The following is a 12,524-nucleotide window of genomic DNA, read 5'->3' as shown; positions in this document are numbered from 1 at the left end:
AAGTAATACATTAAGTTAATAAAATTCATGTTTGAAATAACTTAAAACATCTGTTGATGTACTGACGGTCAAGTGGGCACATAATCTTAACTTTAAGTGATCACTAATGCTTAGTTAAAAAAATGGCACCATCGTATGTATAAAAAATAACGAATATATTCTTTAGTTCCTAAGCTAAATAATAATAATAACATAAAAATTATAAACATAAATGCATAGTAAAAAATTAAGAATAGTAAACAATACAATCTGTCTTTAGAAGGCCTAACTTAAATTTTATTCTTATAACAAGTAAAAAATATAAAAAAGAATAAACATAAATGCATAGTAAAAATTCAACAATAGTAAAAAAATATGTAGTTTTAAAACACTAAGCTTATTTAATTCTTATAACAAGTTAGAAATATAAAAAAATAAAACAAACGTTAATGCATTGTAAAAAATTCAACAATAGTAAAAAGTGTACTCTGATGTTGCAGTCAGTAAGTAAAATAGACAAAGAAACTATAGTTTAGTACATTTTTCCCTTTTGGGAAAGGGTTTTTAATAGTTTTTTTTGTTTGACAGTTATCAATAAAATTGGAATATTAATACTTATGGTATATAATGTATCGCCCCCTCTTAGCTATGTCAAACTGCAGAAATGTAAAATAAAATAAAAAATAAAAATACATAAATTTAGAGTATAAAACGTTTGTTATATCCAGGGAGGGTCACTCTTTTTGCACCCCCTTGACGACACCCTTGTTCATAGACAGCCATTCTGCCGGATTTTCGATTGTAATCCTGTCTATAATTTTCTGCGAGAAACCTTTGGATTTCATCCTCGGCAGAATATTGTTTATGATGTGAGAGTAGCCGTGTCCGCCGTATGCAATCTGGAACAGTTATAATCTGATTATAATAACCACTATCTAAGAAATGGGTTCTTAATTTCTGTTATATATCTATGATCAAATTCACTTTGGAAGTAAGTGTAATAGAGAAAACGAAGATCGGGTTGCCTACTCAACTATAGCTTTTTTCAGTATCTACATAGCTGACATCTTCTATGTAGTAAGTATACCATAGGTAGAAGGGTACCGCGCCAAACTTCTAGTCCGCTATGAAGTTGTTGCGCGCAGGTGTAGTCAGAGAGCCAATGCGGTGCGAATACAACTACCAGCATATACTACGTAGCAACAGCAAGGACACACTAAAACTGCGCTATGCCCGTCGGGCGAGAGCGGGCAGCGCAGGGTGTCGAGATGGTCCCGCGCTGTCTTCGTCCCGCTAATATCTAAAATTTGCTGTTGCGACGAGACTAGTTTCCATATTCAGAGCGGACTAGAAGTTTGGCGCGGACTCTACAATAATACAATTCTTAAGGCATACATTAAAAATAACATTAAGGCTTAGGGGAATGTGGAAAAAATATATTTTCTTACAAAATGTGTCTTTTCCTTTAGCTTCGGATAATATTATTTACCATACAAATCTTACCAATCTATGTTTAGTGTGTATATCATGCGACATCAGAACGCGGTCAGTTTTCCCTTCGTTGACCAGTTGCCGGACCATTTCGAGCCGCTGCGCGTCAGACGGCATGTCGACGTCCGGGCAGAGCTGGTAGTAAGACACCTCCGTCCCGAACAGATCGAACTGGCAGTAGGTGCCCAGCTCTGCAAACTCCAACAGTCCCTCCACGTCCTGTAGGGTACCTGTGAGCAAGATGTCATTTAATATTAGTCTACCAGTAATTTATATTATAACAAATATCGAACGTTTTAGAGCGCAGGTCAAAAATAATTTAAATAAAAAAAAACAATGAGGAGCGTGGACGATACTCAAGGTCACGGTACATCTGCGATATGATACTCACGGGTGATATAACGTTGATATTTGGTGATACGGTTTGGGTGTGATATGACAACCATGGGCGATATTCATGGTCCAGGTGCGTCATGAGTCGCATCGGTAATTATTCGCGGTCGCGGTGCGGGTGCGACATGACGAGCACGGGCGACACTCACGGTCCAGGTGCGACATGACGAGCTTGTCGGCGCGGCCGCCGGCCTCGAGGTAGATGCGGGCGGCGGCGGCGGGCGCGGCGCGGTCGCGGTGCGGGTGCAGGCTGACGCCGCAGCCCGCCTGCTCCTGCACCTCGCCCGCTGCGCGCAACGCTCGACGCTCGAAATCTACACCGACATCGTCCTTATCATTGGACAGAGTAAACATTGCAAGTGTACGTGCATTGCGATATGAGCGAGAACATAAAAAACCCATTTCGCCTAAAGTCGTGTTTTCTTAAAAATAAATCTTTTAATTTACTTTCTCAATTATGTATTATAATTTTGCCCTCCCCAAAATATGATCCTTATATGCAACTCCAAGTTGGAGAATCGGCTACTATTTATTTTTAATACCCCTAAGTGATAACACATCATATACTCGCAACATCGTACGATAACATTACTTATTTGCCGTTCTATAACATTTTAATCCTAAAGTCTGTGTTATAGTTTCTAAATCTAATGAAGACTAACCTCGTTTTGAAGCGCTCACTTCAAGCTAGTAAACAGTGTTTATCTCGCGAAAATAATGAACCATACCATGTAATAACCATGTAATAATATTAATATATAAATGTCTGCCTACCTTTTATGGGCCAAACACTAGCAATCTCGCCGAGGAACCCTGCCTTCACATCCGGATAGTCCACACAACCCTCTGTGATCTCTTTCAGCATGAGCTCATACATCTCCTCCTGCGTGCTGTGCAACGTGTCATCGGCTTGCAAGTCCGCGATGTAGAACCCAGTGCCAGCAACTACGTGCACACCAGAGTATTCTGACACCTCCTTGTAGAATTCTATGTTTCTGTTCAATCCATGTGTTGAATTTTCTACTATTGTTCCTAATAACAAGAACATGAACTAATAACAAGAACAATACATGATTAATAAATGATAATTTGTAGTTTTTATGATCATGCTTTTGCCGTTGGTGAGTTATTTTGCTATTTGGTGGACTAAGGCTCGGAAGCCTTTTTAAACTGGTGACCTGTATCCAGCAGTGAGGTAGTACTGGTGCTTACCTCCTCCACACTTTTTGTACAAATACAAGTCTTTCTTGATAGCTTTCTCCGCTGCATCGTCATTGAGCACCAGGTTATATCGGCTACTGTATGGGTACTGCCTTATGAAACCAATATTATCCAACTGATGTTGTTCAAACTTATCTTTGATCTTTGATGGTGGTTTTCGATAAAAATGTTGAAAGTCCATTCCAAGATGTTCATGGGTTAATGTGTGCCCCAGTTCACTCGCGTTGATACAGCCTAGAACTGAAATTATACAAAATTAACAATCTAACATCAATAACAGGTGAGCAAATGAGGAACTCATCATCTCGTGAGCTATTTTGCATGTTTAAAGGTCATAGGTTTAATTTAGAATGCCTCAGAAAAGTATGTCTCCCATCGTCATCAGCAACCCATTACTGTCCCACTGCTGGGCACGGGTCTCCTCTCAGAATGAGAAGGATTAGGTCATAGTCCACCGCGCTGGCCAAGTGCGTATTGGTAGACGTCACACACCTTTGAGGTTTTTTGTCTTTTTATAAATCTCACAGGTATGTAGGTTTATTCACGATGTTTTCCTTCACCGTTTAGCAAGTGATAATTAATTTATAAAGGATGGTATGTCTCCCATACCATCCTTTAAAGCAGAACACAGCAGAGCTTAACATTGCCATTGCAGGCAGAAATACTTCTCCCACAAGCAAGATATTTATTTAAAACATAAAAGATTTTCAATACATATATTTCTTCTAGTACAAACAAACTGGCTTCCTAATGGCAATATATTGTCATTGGAACTATCAGAAAAAAAGAGATCTTTATCACTATATCCCATTATACTTTTTCTAAACAAAACTAAAATATTTCTTTAACTATAATGGAACTAATAAATTAATCATTTATGCAATTAATAAACACAGGTAAAGCCTGCAATGTTTTCAAAAATGTTGTTCACGAAGTTTTATTACTTGCCCACATTACATACCATCCCACTGCTGGGCACGGTCTCCTGTCAGAATGAGAAGGATTAGACCATAGTCCACTGCACTGGCCAAGTGCGAATTAAAATGGAACCATTTAATTATATTTTATTACCTGTAAACTTTGATAAGTAAATAAGTTATTCATCTGAGCCAATACGTGAGCCTGAAAATTATTTTAAAAGTCGAATAGGTAATTTGAAGATTATATATTTTAAGTTGCTATTTTTAAAAACAGCATTCCAAAATAGTTTCATATTGTAAACTTATAATAACCAAGGCTACTGCTACGAATATAAATAATCACTGAGTTGTATTATCAAGTAGTGATCGACTTACCAGTTTGTACTCTTGATACCATTGCGTCTGTCGGTAACACTGCAATATTATTAACCTGAATATCTCACTCTCACTATCACTGGCTAACTGAACTGACAAGTTCTCCATGACGAAAGCGGTGCGACGCGATAACGATTAATGATAATAATCATTAGTCGTCATAAGCTGACGACAGAACCAATAGCATTCCTCTACCCCGGGAAGACCCGATAAGAAATTTCAAGTAGGGATGCGATTTGATCTGAGATCGATTAATCGAAGAACTAATCATTTGGACCAAAAAATCGATTGTTAATTCGATCACCAATAATGGAGTCAGCGGATCGATATTTTCGCAATGTTTCGACATTTTTTGCTGACGGATACGTATTTCAGTGATTGTTTGTTCTGGAGATCTTTTTCGATAGCTTCGCCTCTGAATAGATCGAAGTCGATTTTGGAAAATCGATTCTTTTTCGGAAAAAATCGCATCTCTAACAGACATTTCTGTGTGGATGGGTAGGGGCACCACTAGCCATCATAATGTTGCAAGGTTGTCAACTTGTCAATACTACCTAAAAAGTCTCTCTAAAAACTCTAAAAGCAATGACCAAAGAGTATAGTAACCTATGTCCTATGGCAATGACTATAGCATGTTCTACTATGGGAAAACTAACGATCATATTTATTCATATTTAAGGTAATATTACGAATCTTGACTAATGATATACTTTAAAAAATGGTCATTTTATTGACAAAAAACATAAGTTTTTAACATGTTCAACAACCATTATAAAAAAACTAAGTTTTTTAATTTCAATCAAATACAATGTTACCATGATTACAAAATTTATTTATAATATTTATAACCAAGTTACCATGGTTACAAATAAAATTTGATAAATATTATAGCAGAGCCTGAATATAAGTAATTAATATAATGCCTATTTTAATAAAAGACTTCACTTGGTCCCAAACACCTGAAAAGTTACACATAAGAATTCCAGTGAACCCTGTCTTTCGCGAAAATGTAGACCTTTTTACGAGCGATTGTTACATAAAGGCAAATTTTACTCCGTTTTTATTCGAAGTCTTTCTACTGCATGAAATAAATAACGATACCAGTAAGTGTACCATAACAGATGATCTTATTGTCTTAGATTTAATTAAAAAACAAGAACTAGATTGGAAAAGTCTAGAGAAATCGTTGACTAAAGAAGAAAAAATGAAAATAAGGCAGAAAATAATTGAACAGTCGCAAGAGAAGGCAAAGAAAGAAGCCGAGGAAAGAGTCATAAAAAAGAGCCAACTGGACAGATTTACCGTGCAACAGGCAATGGACATCGATAACAAGCAGCACATTTTAATAGACTCCAGAAGGGACGCTCATCGGAAGAAAGCTATGGGAGATTTAGAACAATGGAGACAAAGTGTTACAAAACCCTCGAGAGAAGTTACTTTAAAAACTGAAGAGAAGGATTTTCAGAAAGGCGTTAAAATTACTGAATTGCCACCCTCAGACGACGAAATTGATAAAAACAGTAAGGAGAGAGACGAAACACAAGCGAAAAAAGATATAGCTCCAACAAACAAAATAAATGAGGTCACCCATCCCACAGTAAAGCTCGTTAAATCTCAGTATGTTGAAAAAAAGAAACGCGAGGCAGCTAAAAGAGTGTTGCCAAAATTAAGGGAAAGTTCTGTTTTGGAAATCAAACATACTCCTCGTACATTTCCAACCCCTAGCAGAGAATCGAAAGCCGAGGAAGAGGAGGCTTGGCTTAAAAATATCACATTTGCGCGGAGGGCCACTGGTAATGTTATTAGACGTGAAGTTATTACGCCAAACTGCTAGTCCGCTTTGAAGTTATTGCGAGCATGGGTAGTCATACAATTTGCTATGGCGACGCGATTCATTTCTATATTCAGAGCGAACTAGCAGTTTTACGCGGACTATATCTCTGCAATGCTTGCATTGTTTTAAAAGTGACGAGCATTTACAGTTTTTACGTAGGATACCTAAAATTTATAGTAAAAAGTAATCTATACTATCGGTGGTTTCTAGCAAACGAAATTTCCATCATGTAACTTTGGTGTGGAAGGACTACAGAGCTTATGTGTATGCATAAATAGAAAAAATATTTCGAAAGCATAATTATAACATAAAGCCTTAATTTCTTTCTCTCTACATTTTAGGATTTGTGTCGGAGGATTTACGTCCAGAAGAGCAGGATCCTCAATGGTGTAAAGAAAAAGGCGATGAGTTCTTCCGCAGCGGAAATTTTCTAGGTGCCATCAGCGCTTACACTCACGGCATTACACTGTCCGACAAGTTGCCGAGCCTATACGCTAATAGAGCCGCTACGCATTTCGCTCTCGGAAATTTCAATAAATGTGTTAGTACTTAGTTAATAAGATAACATAGACTAATGCAAATTTTTATTGCAAACTGCAATATTTACTGGCCAATATTTTTAAAAATCGAGCAACATTTTTCCCATACTCATTTGTCGTCTTCACTGTCCCGCTGTTGAGCACAGGTCTCTTCTCAGAATGAGAGGCGATAATTAAGTGCGAATTGGTAGACGTCTCACACCTTTGAGAACTTTTTAGAGATCTTTCATGTTTATAGACTTCCTCACGATGTTTCCTTTACCGTTACAGCAAGTGATCATTAATTTCTAATACGCACATAACTTTTAAATATAGAGGTGCGAGCCTTGGGTTGAAGCTCGAACCTCACTATTAGGAGGCTGAATTTCAAGGTTAACATTGCTTATTTGTCGAAAGAAGTATAACTTCAAAATTTGTTTCTCAACATGAACTAGGTGAACGATTGTTCCACGGCCCTGGACTTGATGAAGCCGGCGTGCGAGGGCAACCGGCGAAGTCGCGCCAAGTGCATCGCTCGACGCGGCGCAGCGCTCGCTCGGCTTGGTTACTTGAGCAAGGGTATAGGTATGACTTTCTTATTTCATTCCTGAGAAGTCAACTCAACTCTTCCACTTATATAGTCTGACAAACTTATCAATGCGTGTGGCTGTTTTCGGAAACAGCTGCGTTCTGTTATCTATGGTTATTTGTTGTTTAAAATTACCAAAATATTTACATGTGAAATTAATTATGTTATATTAATTATTGATAAAAGTACCATTCGTCCACAGTCAGAAGTGAATGTTACTATTATTTAAGTACTGTTTATTGACCATAAAAAGTTGCAGTACCTACTACAAAAAGTGGACTCAATGTTAAGAAAACATCAGAATGACCAGCTAATTTTAAGGATGTAAAGAAAATTGGTTGTTTTCTAATTCGATAGGTTTTTATGGGTCAGGATATCGTATTTCCGAATAAATATTCCACATATATAATTGACATTTTTTATTATAGGCGAGATGAAAGCTGCGGCTAAATTATTGCCTGAAGACGAAAATATTAAAAAGGACGTATACGACATGGAGCGGGCTTGGGAGCAAAATCCAGACTCTGATTGAATTAAAATTGTAGATAACTTGGTAAAAACTAAAATATGTTATCGTGACAATATTTGATGCTTTCACGTTGTCTACGCGTAACTTGCACTTTACGTAGGATGTCGAACGTAAAAAAACACAGTTACTATAACATAACCAATATTTTAATAAAATAAAATAAAATTATAATACAAGTTTTGTTTTATTCTTCTACGATTTTCTTGGATAGTCCAAGATTGTTTAACATCGCTTGAGGCGAAGGATCTCTGCCGCGGAATCGCCTAAATACTTCGCTAGGATGGCAGCCACCTCCAGAGGCGAGAAACGTGTCTCTGTAACGCTTCCCGACCGCCAGAATATCCTGATCTCCTTGCCTCGCTTCCTCAAATGCACTAAAGATATCAGCTGCGATCATTTCCGACCACAAATGACAATAATACGCAGCACCCCATTCTTCAGAGAAGATTTTCGTGAATGATAACGGGTGCGAATCCAATTTATCGAAGGGTAGCGCGTGGTACTGGGGCCATAACTCCTTCACCAAGTCTCTCCAGAATGTCTTCTTCGAATGCAGTTCTAAGTCTAGACGTGACAAGTATAATTCCTTACACAAGTGATAGCCCGACATATGCCCTCTAACGTTTCGTAGATTTTGAACAATTTCCTCAGGTAGCGGCTCATCAGTTTTGTAATGACCGCTTATCGCTTGTACAGTGTGTGGATCGTACAGCCAGTGGGTCATCACTTGGCCGCAAACCTCGGCAGCATCCCACTCGACATTCGACAGCCCGGCGACTTCTGCGTAATTCGCTTTAGTCAACAGATGACGCAGCGAATGGCCGAATTTTTTAAACAGCACTCCAACCTCTTTAAACGAGAGCAATGACTGATTCCCTTCTGTCGGGGGTTGGAAATTAAATATCAGTGCCGATAGGGGGTATGTGGACGTAAGAGAACATTTATTGCGAATTGAAACATGCCACCCTGCGTCATCATAAACGCGTATTTTTTCATCTTCACGCGCATAGGGATCCAAGTAAAAGCCAGCGATCGGAGTATTACTGGAGTCATCATAAATGTCATAAAATTTAACATCTTTGTGCCAAGTATGCACGTTGGATCTCTCGACGATTTGTATTTTGAAGAGAGTACCGCATAAATTGAAAAGACTTTTAATAACCTTTGGTAACGGAAAATATTCACGGATTTTGTCCTGATCGAAACTGTAAAGTGACCAAAGCTGCTTTCTTTGCCAGTAGGGAATATCCCAGTGTTCGAATTTGGAATCAAAACCTCTCTCTTCCGCAAAACTCTGCAGTACTTCCAATTCGATATCCTGCATGGGTCTAGCGTTTTCAAGCAAGCTGTCTAGGAAGTGGTGAACGTTTTCTACGGATCCGGCCATTTTTGTCTCCATACTCATATCTGCAAATGAATCGTAACCTAATATCTTGGCTTGTTCTTGTCGCAAGCTTCGAATTTCCTCTATATTATTGCTCGTCCCCAATTCTTTGTTGCCATAACCTGAACATCTCTGAACGTGCGCTTGCCAGGCATTCCAGCGCATGTTTCTGTCGGGACAGTACTGCATAAAGGGTTCGTAGATGTGAGGTTGCAATGTCACTTGCCAAGGCCCTTTGCTGGCATCATTATTGACAGACATGGCTTTGGCGAGGCTGTCTGGGAATTCTCTAGCCAGTTGCTCATTACTGATAATACTTTTAAAAATCTTTGTTGCAGTACTAACTTTTTGACGGACTATGTTTTTTTCATTTTGTATTGTATTGAGAACATTGTTTAACCTCTCCCTCTTGATGCCTTTAACATCGAGTCCGTTGAGCTTACCTTCTAAGATATACTTGTCTAAAAGTCTCTGTTCTTCGTCTGTGAGTTTTTTGAGGCGGTTTTTTTCTGTTACGGCGGCGTGAAATATTGGTATGCTGTTAAATTTTGATAATCTGGCTCTGTGGGCTCGCTCATGAATCTGAATGTATGATTTGGTGGGCATCAATGAACTGTTACCTAAGTATAATGTTTTCGCCATTCCCCATGTTAATTCCAATTGACTATCCAACTTTTCCAGTGGCTGAAATATTTCTATAAATGCATTTTTGCAATTGGCAGACGACTCTTCTATCTGTCGTACCCCAGTTTCATACTCCAAGCTGTGTTTGCTGATAGTGGCAATACATTTTTCAATAGAGATGTCACTGAACTCTGGCAATCCGTTATCTGACAGTAAAATATTTTTGTCAGCATCTTCGCCAATTTCCGGGATTCTGGAACATAGAGAGTATGTGTTTGAAATAAAAATAACTTAAGAAACTTATATGATTCAACATTAAATATTTGATATGAACTGAATTCCTAAGGAAAAGTCAAACACAGTGCACACTTTTTTTTCTTTATATATAATTTGTAGTAGCAGATGAGCATAAAGTCCACCTGATGGTAAGTGGCTACTGCCGCCCATAGACATCTGTAATCAACCCCAGATAGGATTATATATTACTACCTGAGGCCGGCCACAGATGCGCCGCTACCCCTAAGGACTAAGCTGGAACGCCTCTGAAAAGTCTGTCTCCTTTACCACACCCTTCAAACTGGAACACAGCAGCGCCTAACACTGCTGTTATTAGGTAGAAATAAGTGTGGCGGTGGTGGAACCGGAGTCAAACCTCAAAGGGTTCTACCACCTTCAATTTAAGAATATTGATTTAAAATTATTCCAGTTAATACAGTTATATAATTTATTGTTTTATTGGTTGGTATAGCTGAAAAGTGTCAATAAATTAGTTGGTAAAATGATTGTCTTAACATAAAAATATCCTTTATGATCACAAATAACAATACAAGTATTTAAAGTAACTGAAATATTTTAATTAACACAAATTTTATACTTTAAAATAAACTTATACACTTTTAACTAACTTATATACTTTTAAATAACTTTAAAATAAAAATGAAGTTATCTCCAGCTCTCGATCCAGGATTTTTTAGTAGGTGGGTCCTCACCCAGCAGAGGGAATACTATTACCTAGTTATCTATCAGTAGAGATGGGCAAAACACCCGGTTTAAACCCAGTACTGGGTTTAAACCCGATAAATACCCGTTTATACCCTCCCACAGGGTATTTATTTGGGTATTTAAAAATGATTTCATAAAATCTGTAGACAGTTTTTAAAATAGTTCAAATATTTATTGAATAGATGTACTAGAAGTTTATACGGTATTTTCAACGTTTTTACATTTTTTAATGTTATTTTTGAGGTTTTACCTACTTTTTTACCCGACTGCTACGGAACGGTTATGTTTTTTGCGCATATTTTGTATGTTTATAAATCTTTTTAATACATTCGGATCTGGTTAGATAAATTTCGACAGTTAAGGTGTCGTTATATTTGTCTAAAATACCTAAGTGTCATTTTTTCATAGATAAGTTTAAAAAAAAAACTGAAAGGAGTTACGAGGCCAATTGTGATAAAAACTAAAACTGCATCATTAGAATTTTTAAAAATCCGGGATTCGAACGAGTTCACAAGGGTCAAATTCTGGAAAGTGGTGATATATCACAAACTAAAGGAAAAGTGATATTTTGAAAAACTAATGTAGTTTTAGTTTTTCTCAATATCGGCCTCGTAACTCTCTTCAGCTTTTTAGCTGATCCTTATAGTTTAGGATTTGGTCTTGAAGGCTCACTTCAAAATTTCACCCTATAATAAATATTTTGTATACTGTAGTCAGAGGACGACATATACTACTTTTGATGTTTTTTTTTTTTATTTTTAGTATTTGTCGTTATAGCGGCCACTGGATATTATATTCTAGAATAACAACGGGACGTGGACATTGTTTGAAATTTGCATCAAAAGCATACGCTGATTGGCTTCTTACTTAAGTCTGCATCTTTAATGGCGTGATAAAATAGCATTTTGGCGCAGTAAATATTTTTTTACAGTCCATATTTAGTACAGTATCATCATTAAAGTAAAAATTGCCCTTTAAAAAGGTTAGAAATGCGTGAAAATAGTAAATACCCGAATAAAAACCCATTTTCGGGTTTAAACCCTATTTCTTCCCAACGACCGGGTAAAAACCCGGTTTATTCCCGATGGGTTTAAACCCTCTGCCCATCTCTATCTATCAGTAATGAAAATAGAACTGAAGATAGTGTAGTACTTACTAAGAGAGTAACATTAATTTACGATTTGTCACAGGTAGACCAAGCTTTTAGGGGAAGATGATTTAGGAGGGATTGAGTCTGGATCCACTACTATCTCTACCGCTATCTCTATGCGATGTATCAGTATGAAGTAACTCGATCATACTTACAGTACAACATATCCAGAGTTCCGTTTGTTCTGATAAAAAGGCCGTTTCAAATTTCGTGTTAACACATTGGTGCGTAAAAAGGAGGAAGCCATAATCAATTATATTATTTAATTCAATTAATACAGAATACTATTTCATAATCTAAAATAATACGCCGATTGGCTTTCCCTAGATCTATAAATCACGTTGACATTTGACAAATTTGATTTGACAGCTGATTTTTTCCATAGAGCATTCAGTCCAAAGAGTAAAATAATATGATTCAGTTCATAGATGCAAGAATAGGTTATTATATTCTTTGGATGCAAGCACTAAGGTTGACAAGTAAAATGTTTTATACTAGGTATAAGCGTTTTTTTA

General features: G+C 37.3%; 3 protein-coding genes across 4 annotated transcripts; 1 reads left to right on the top strand and 2 right to left on the bottom strand.

Annotated features, from left to right (window-relative positions):
- Positions 1-17: 17 nt before the first annotated feature.
- Positions 18-4,549, bottom strand: LOC140755975 (phosphotriesterase-related protein). Of its 2 annotated transcripts, none has more exons than XM_073091343.1 (6): positions 4,380-4,549; positions 3,076-3,324; positions 2,638-2,895; positions 2,013-2,177; positions 1,483-1,700; positions 18-878 (listed from the first exon to the last, which is right to left on the bottom strand). In XM_073091343.1, the coding sequence occupies exons 1-6, from the start codon at positions 4,399-4,401 to the stop codon at positions 714-716; spliced, it is 1,077 nt and encodes a 358-aa protein (XP_072947444.1). In that variant the 5' UTR covers positions 4,402-4,549; the 3' UTR covers positions 18-713. The 2 variants fall into 2 exon arrangements, with proteins under 2 accessions (XP_072947444.1, XP_072947445.1); XM_073091344.1 differs by lacking the exon at positions 4,380-4,549 and adding an exon at positions 3,694-3,744.
- A 678-nt stretch (positions 4,550-5,227) lies between these two features.
- Positions 5,228-7,983, top strand: LOC140755756 (dynein axonemal assembly factor 4). The gene is made up of 4 exons (XM_073091067.1): positions 5,228-6,172; positions 6,555-6,754; positions 7,187-7,316; positions 7,749-7,983. Exons 1-4 carry the CDS (start codon positions 5,299-5,301, stop codon positions 7,850-7,852), a joined length of 1,308 nt encoding a protein of 435 aa, XP_072947168.1. The 5' UTR covers positions 5,228-5,298; the 3' UTR covers positions 7,853-7,983.
- LOC140755754 (uncharacterized) lies at positions 7,974-12,381 on the bottom strand. The gene is made up of 2 exons (XM_073091063.1): positions 12,165-12,381; positions 7,974-10,110 (listed from the first exon to the last, which is right to left on the bottom strand). The coding sequence occupies exons 1-2, from the start codon at positions 12,254-12,256 to the stop codon at positions 8,034-8,036; spliced, it is 2,169 nt and encodes a 722-aa protein (XP_072947164.1). The 5' UTR covers positions 12,257-12,381; the 3' UTR covers positions 7,974-8,033.
- Between the last annotated feature and the right edge of the window lie 143 nt (positions 12,382-12,524).

This window comes from Epargyreus clarus, unplaced genomic scaffold (assembly GCF_041222505.1).
Source record: "Epargyreus clarus isolate Ecla_fem2 unplaced genomic scaffold, WU_Ecla_fem_2.2 ptg000034l, whole genome shotgun sequence".
Taxonomy (NCBI): Eukaryota; Metazoa; Arthropoda; class Insecta; order Lepidoptera; family Hesperiidae; genus Epargyreus; species Epargyreus clarus.
This window is presented reverse-complemented; position numbering and strand designations above follow the sequence as displayed.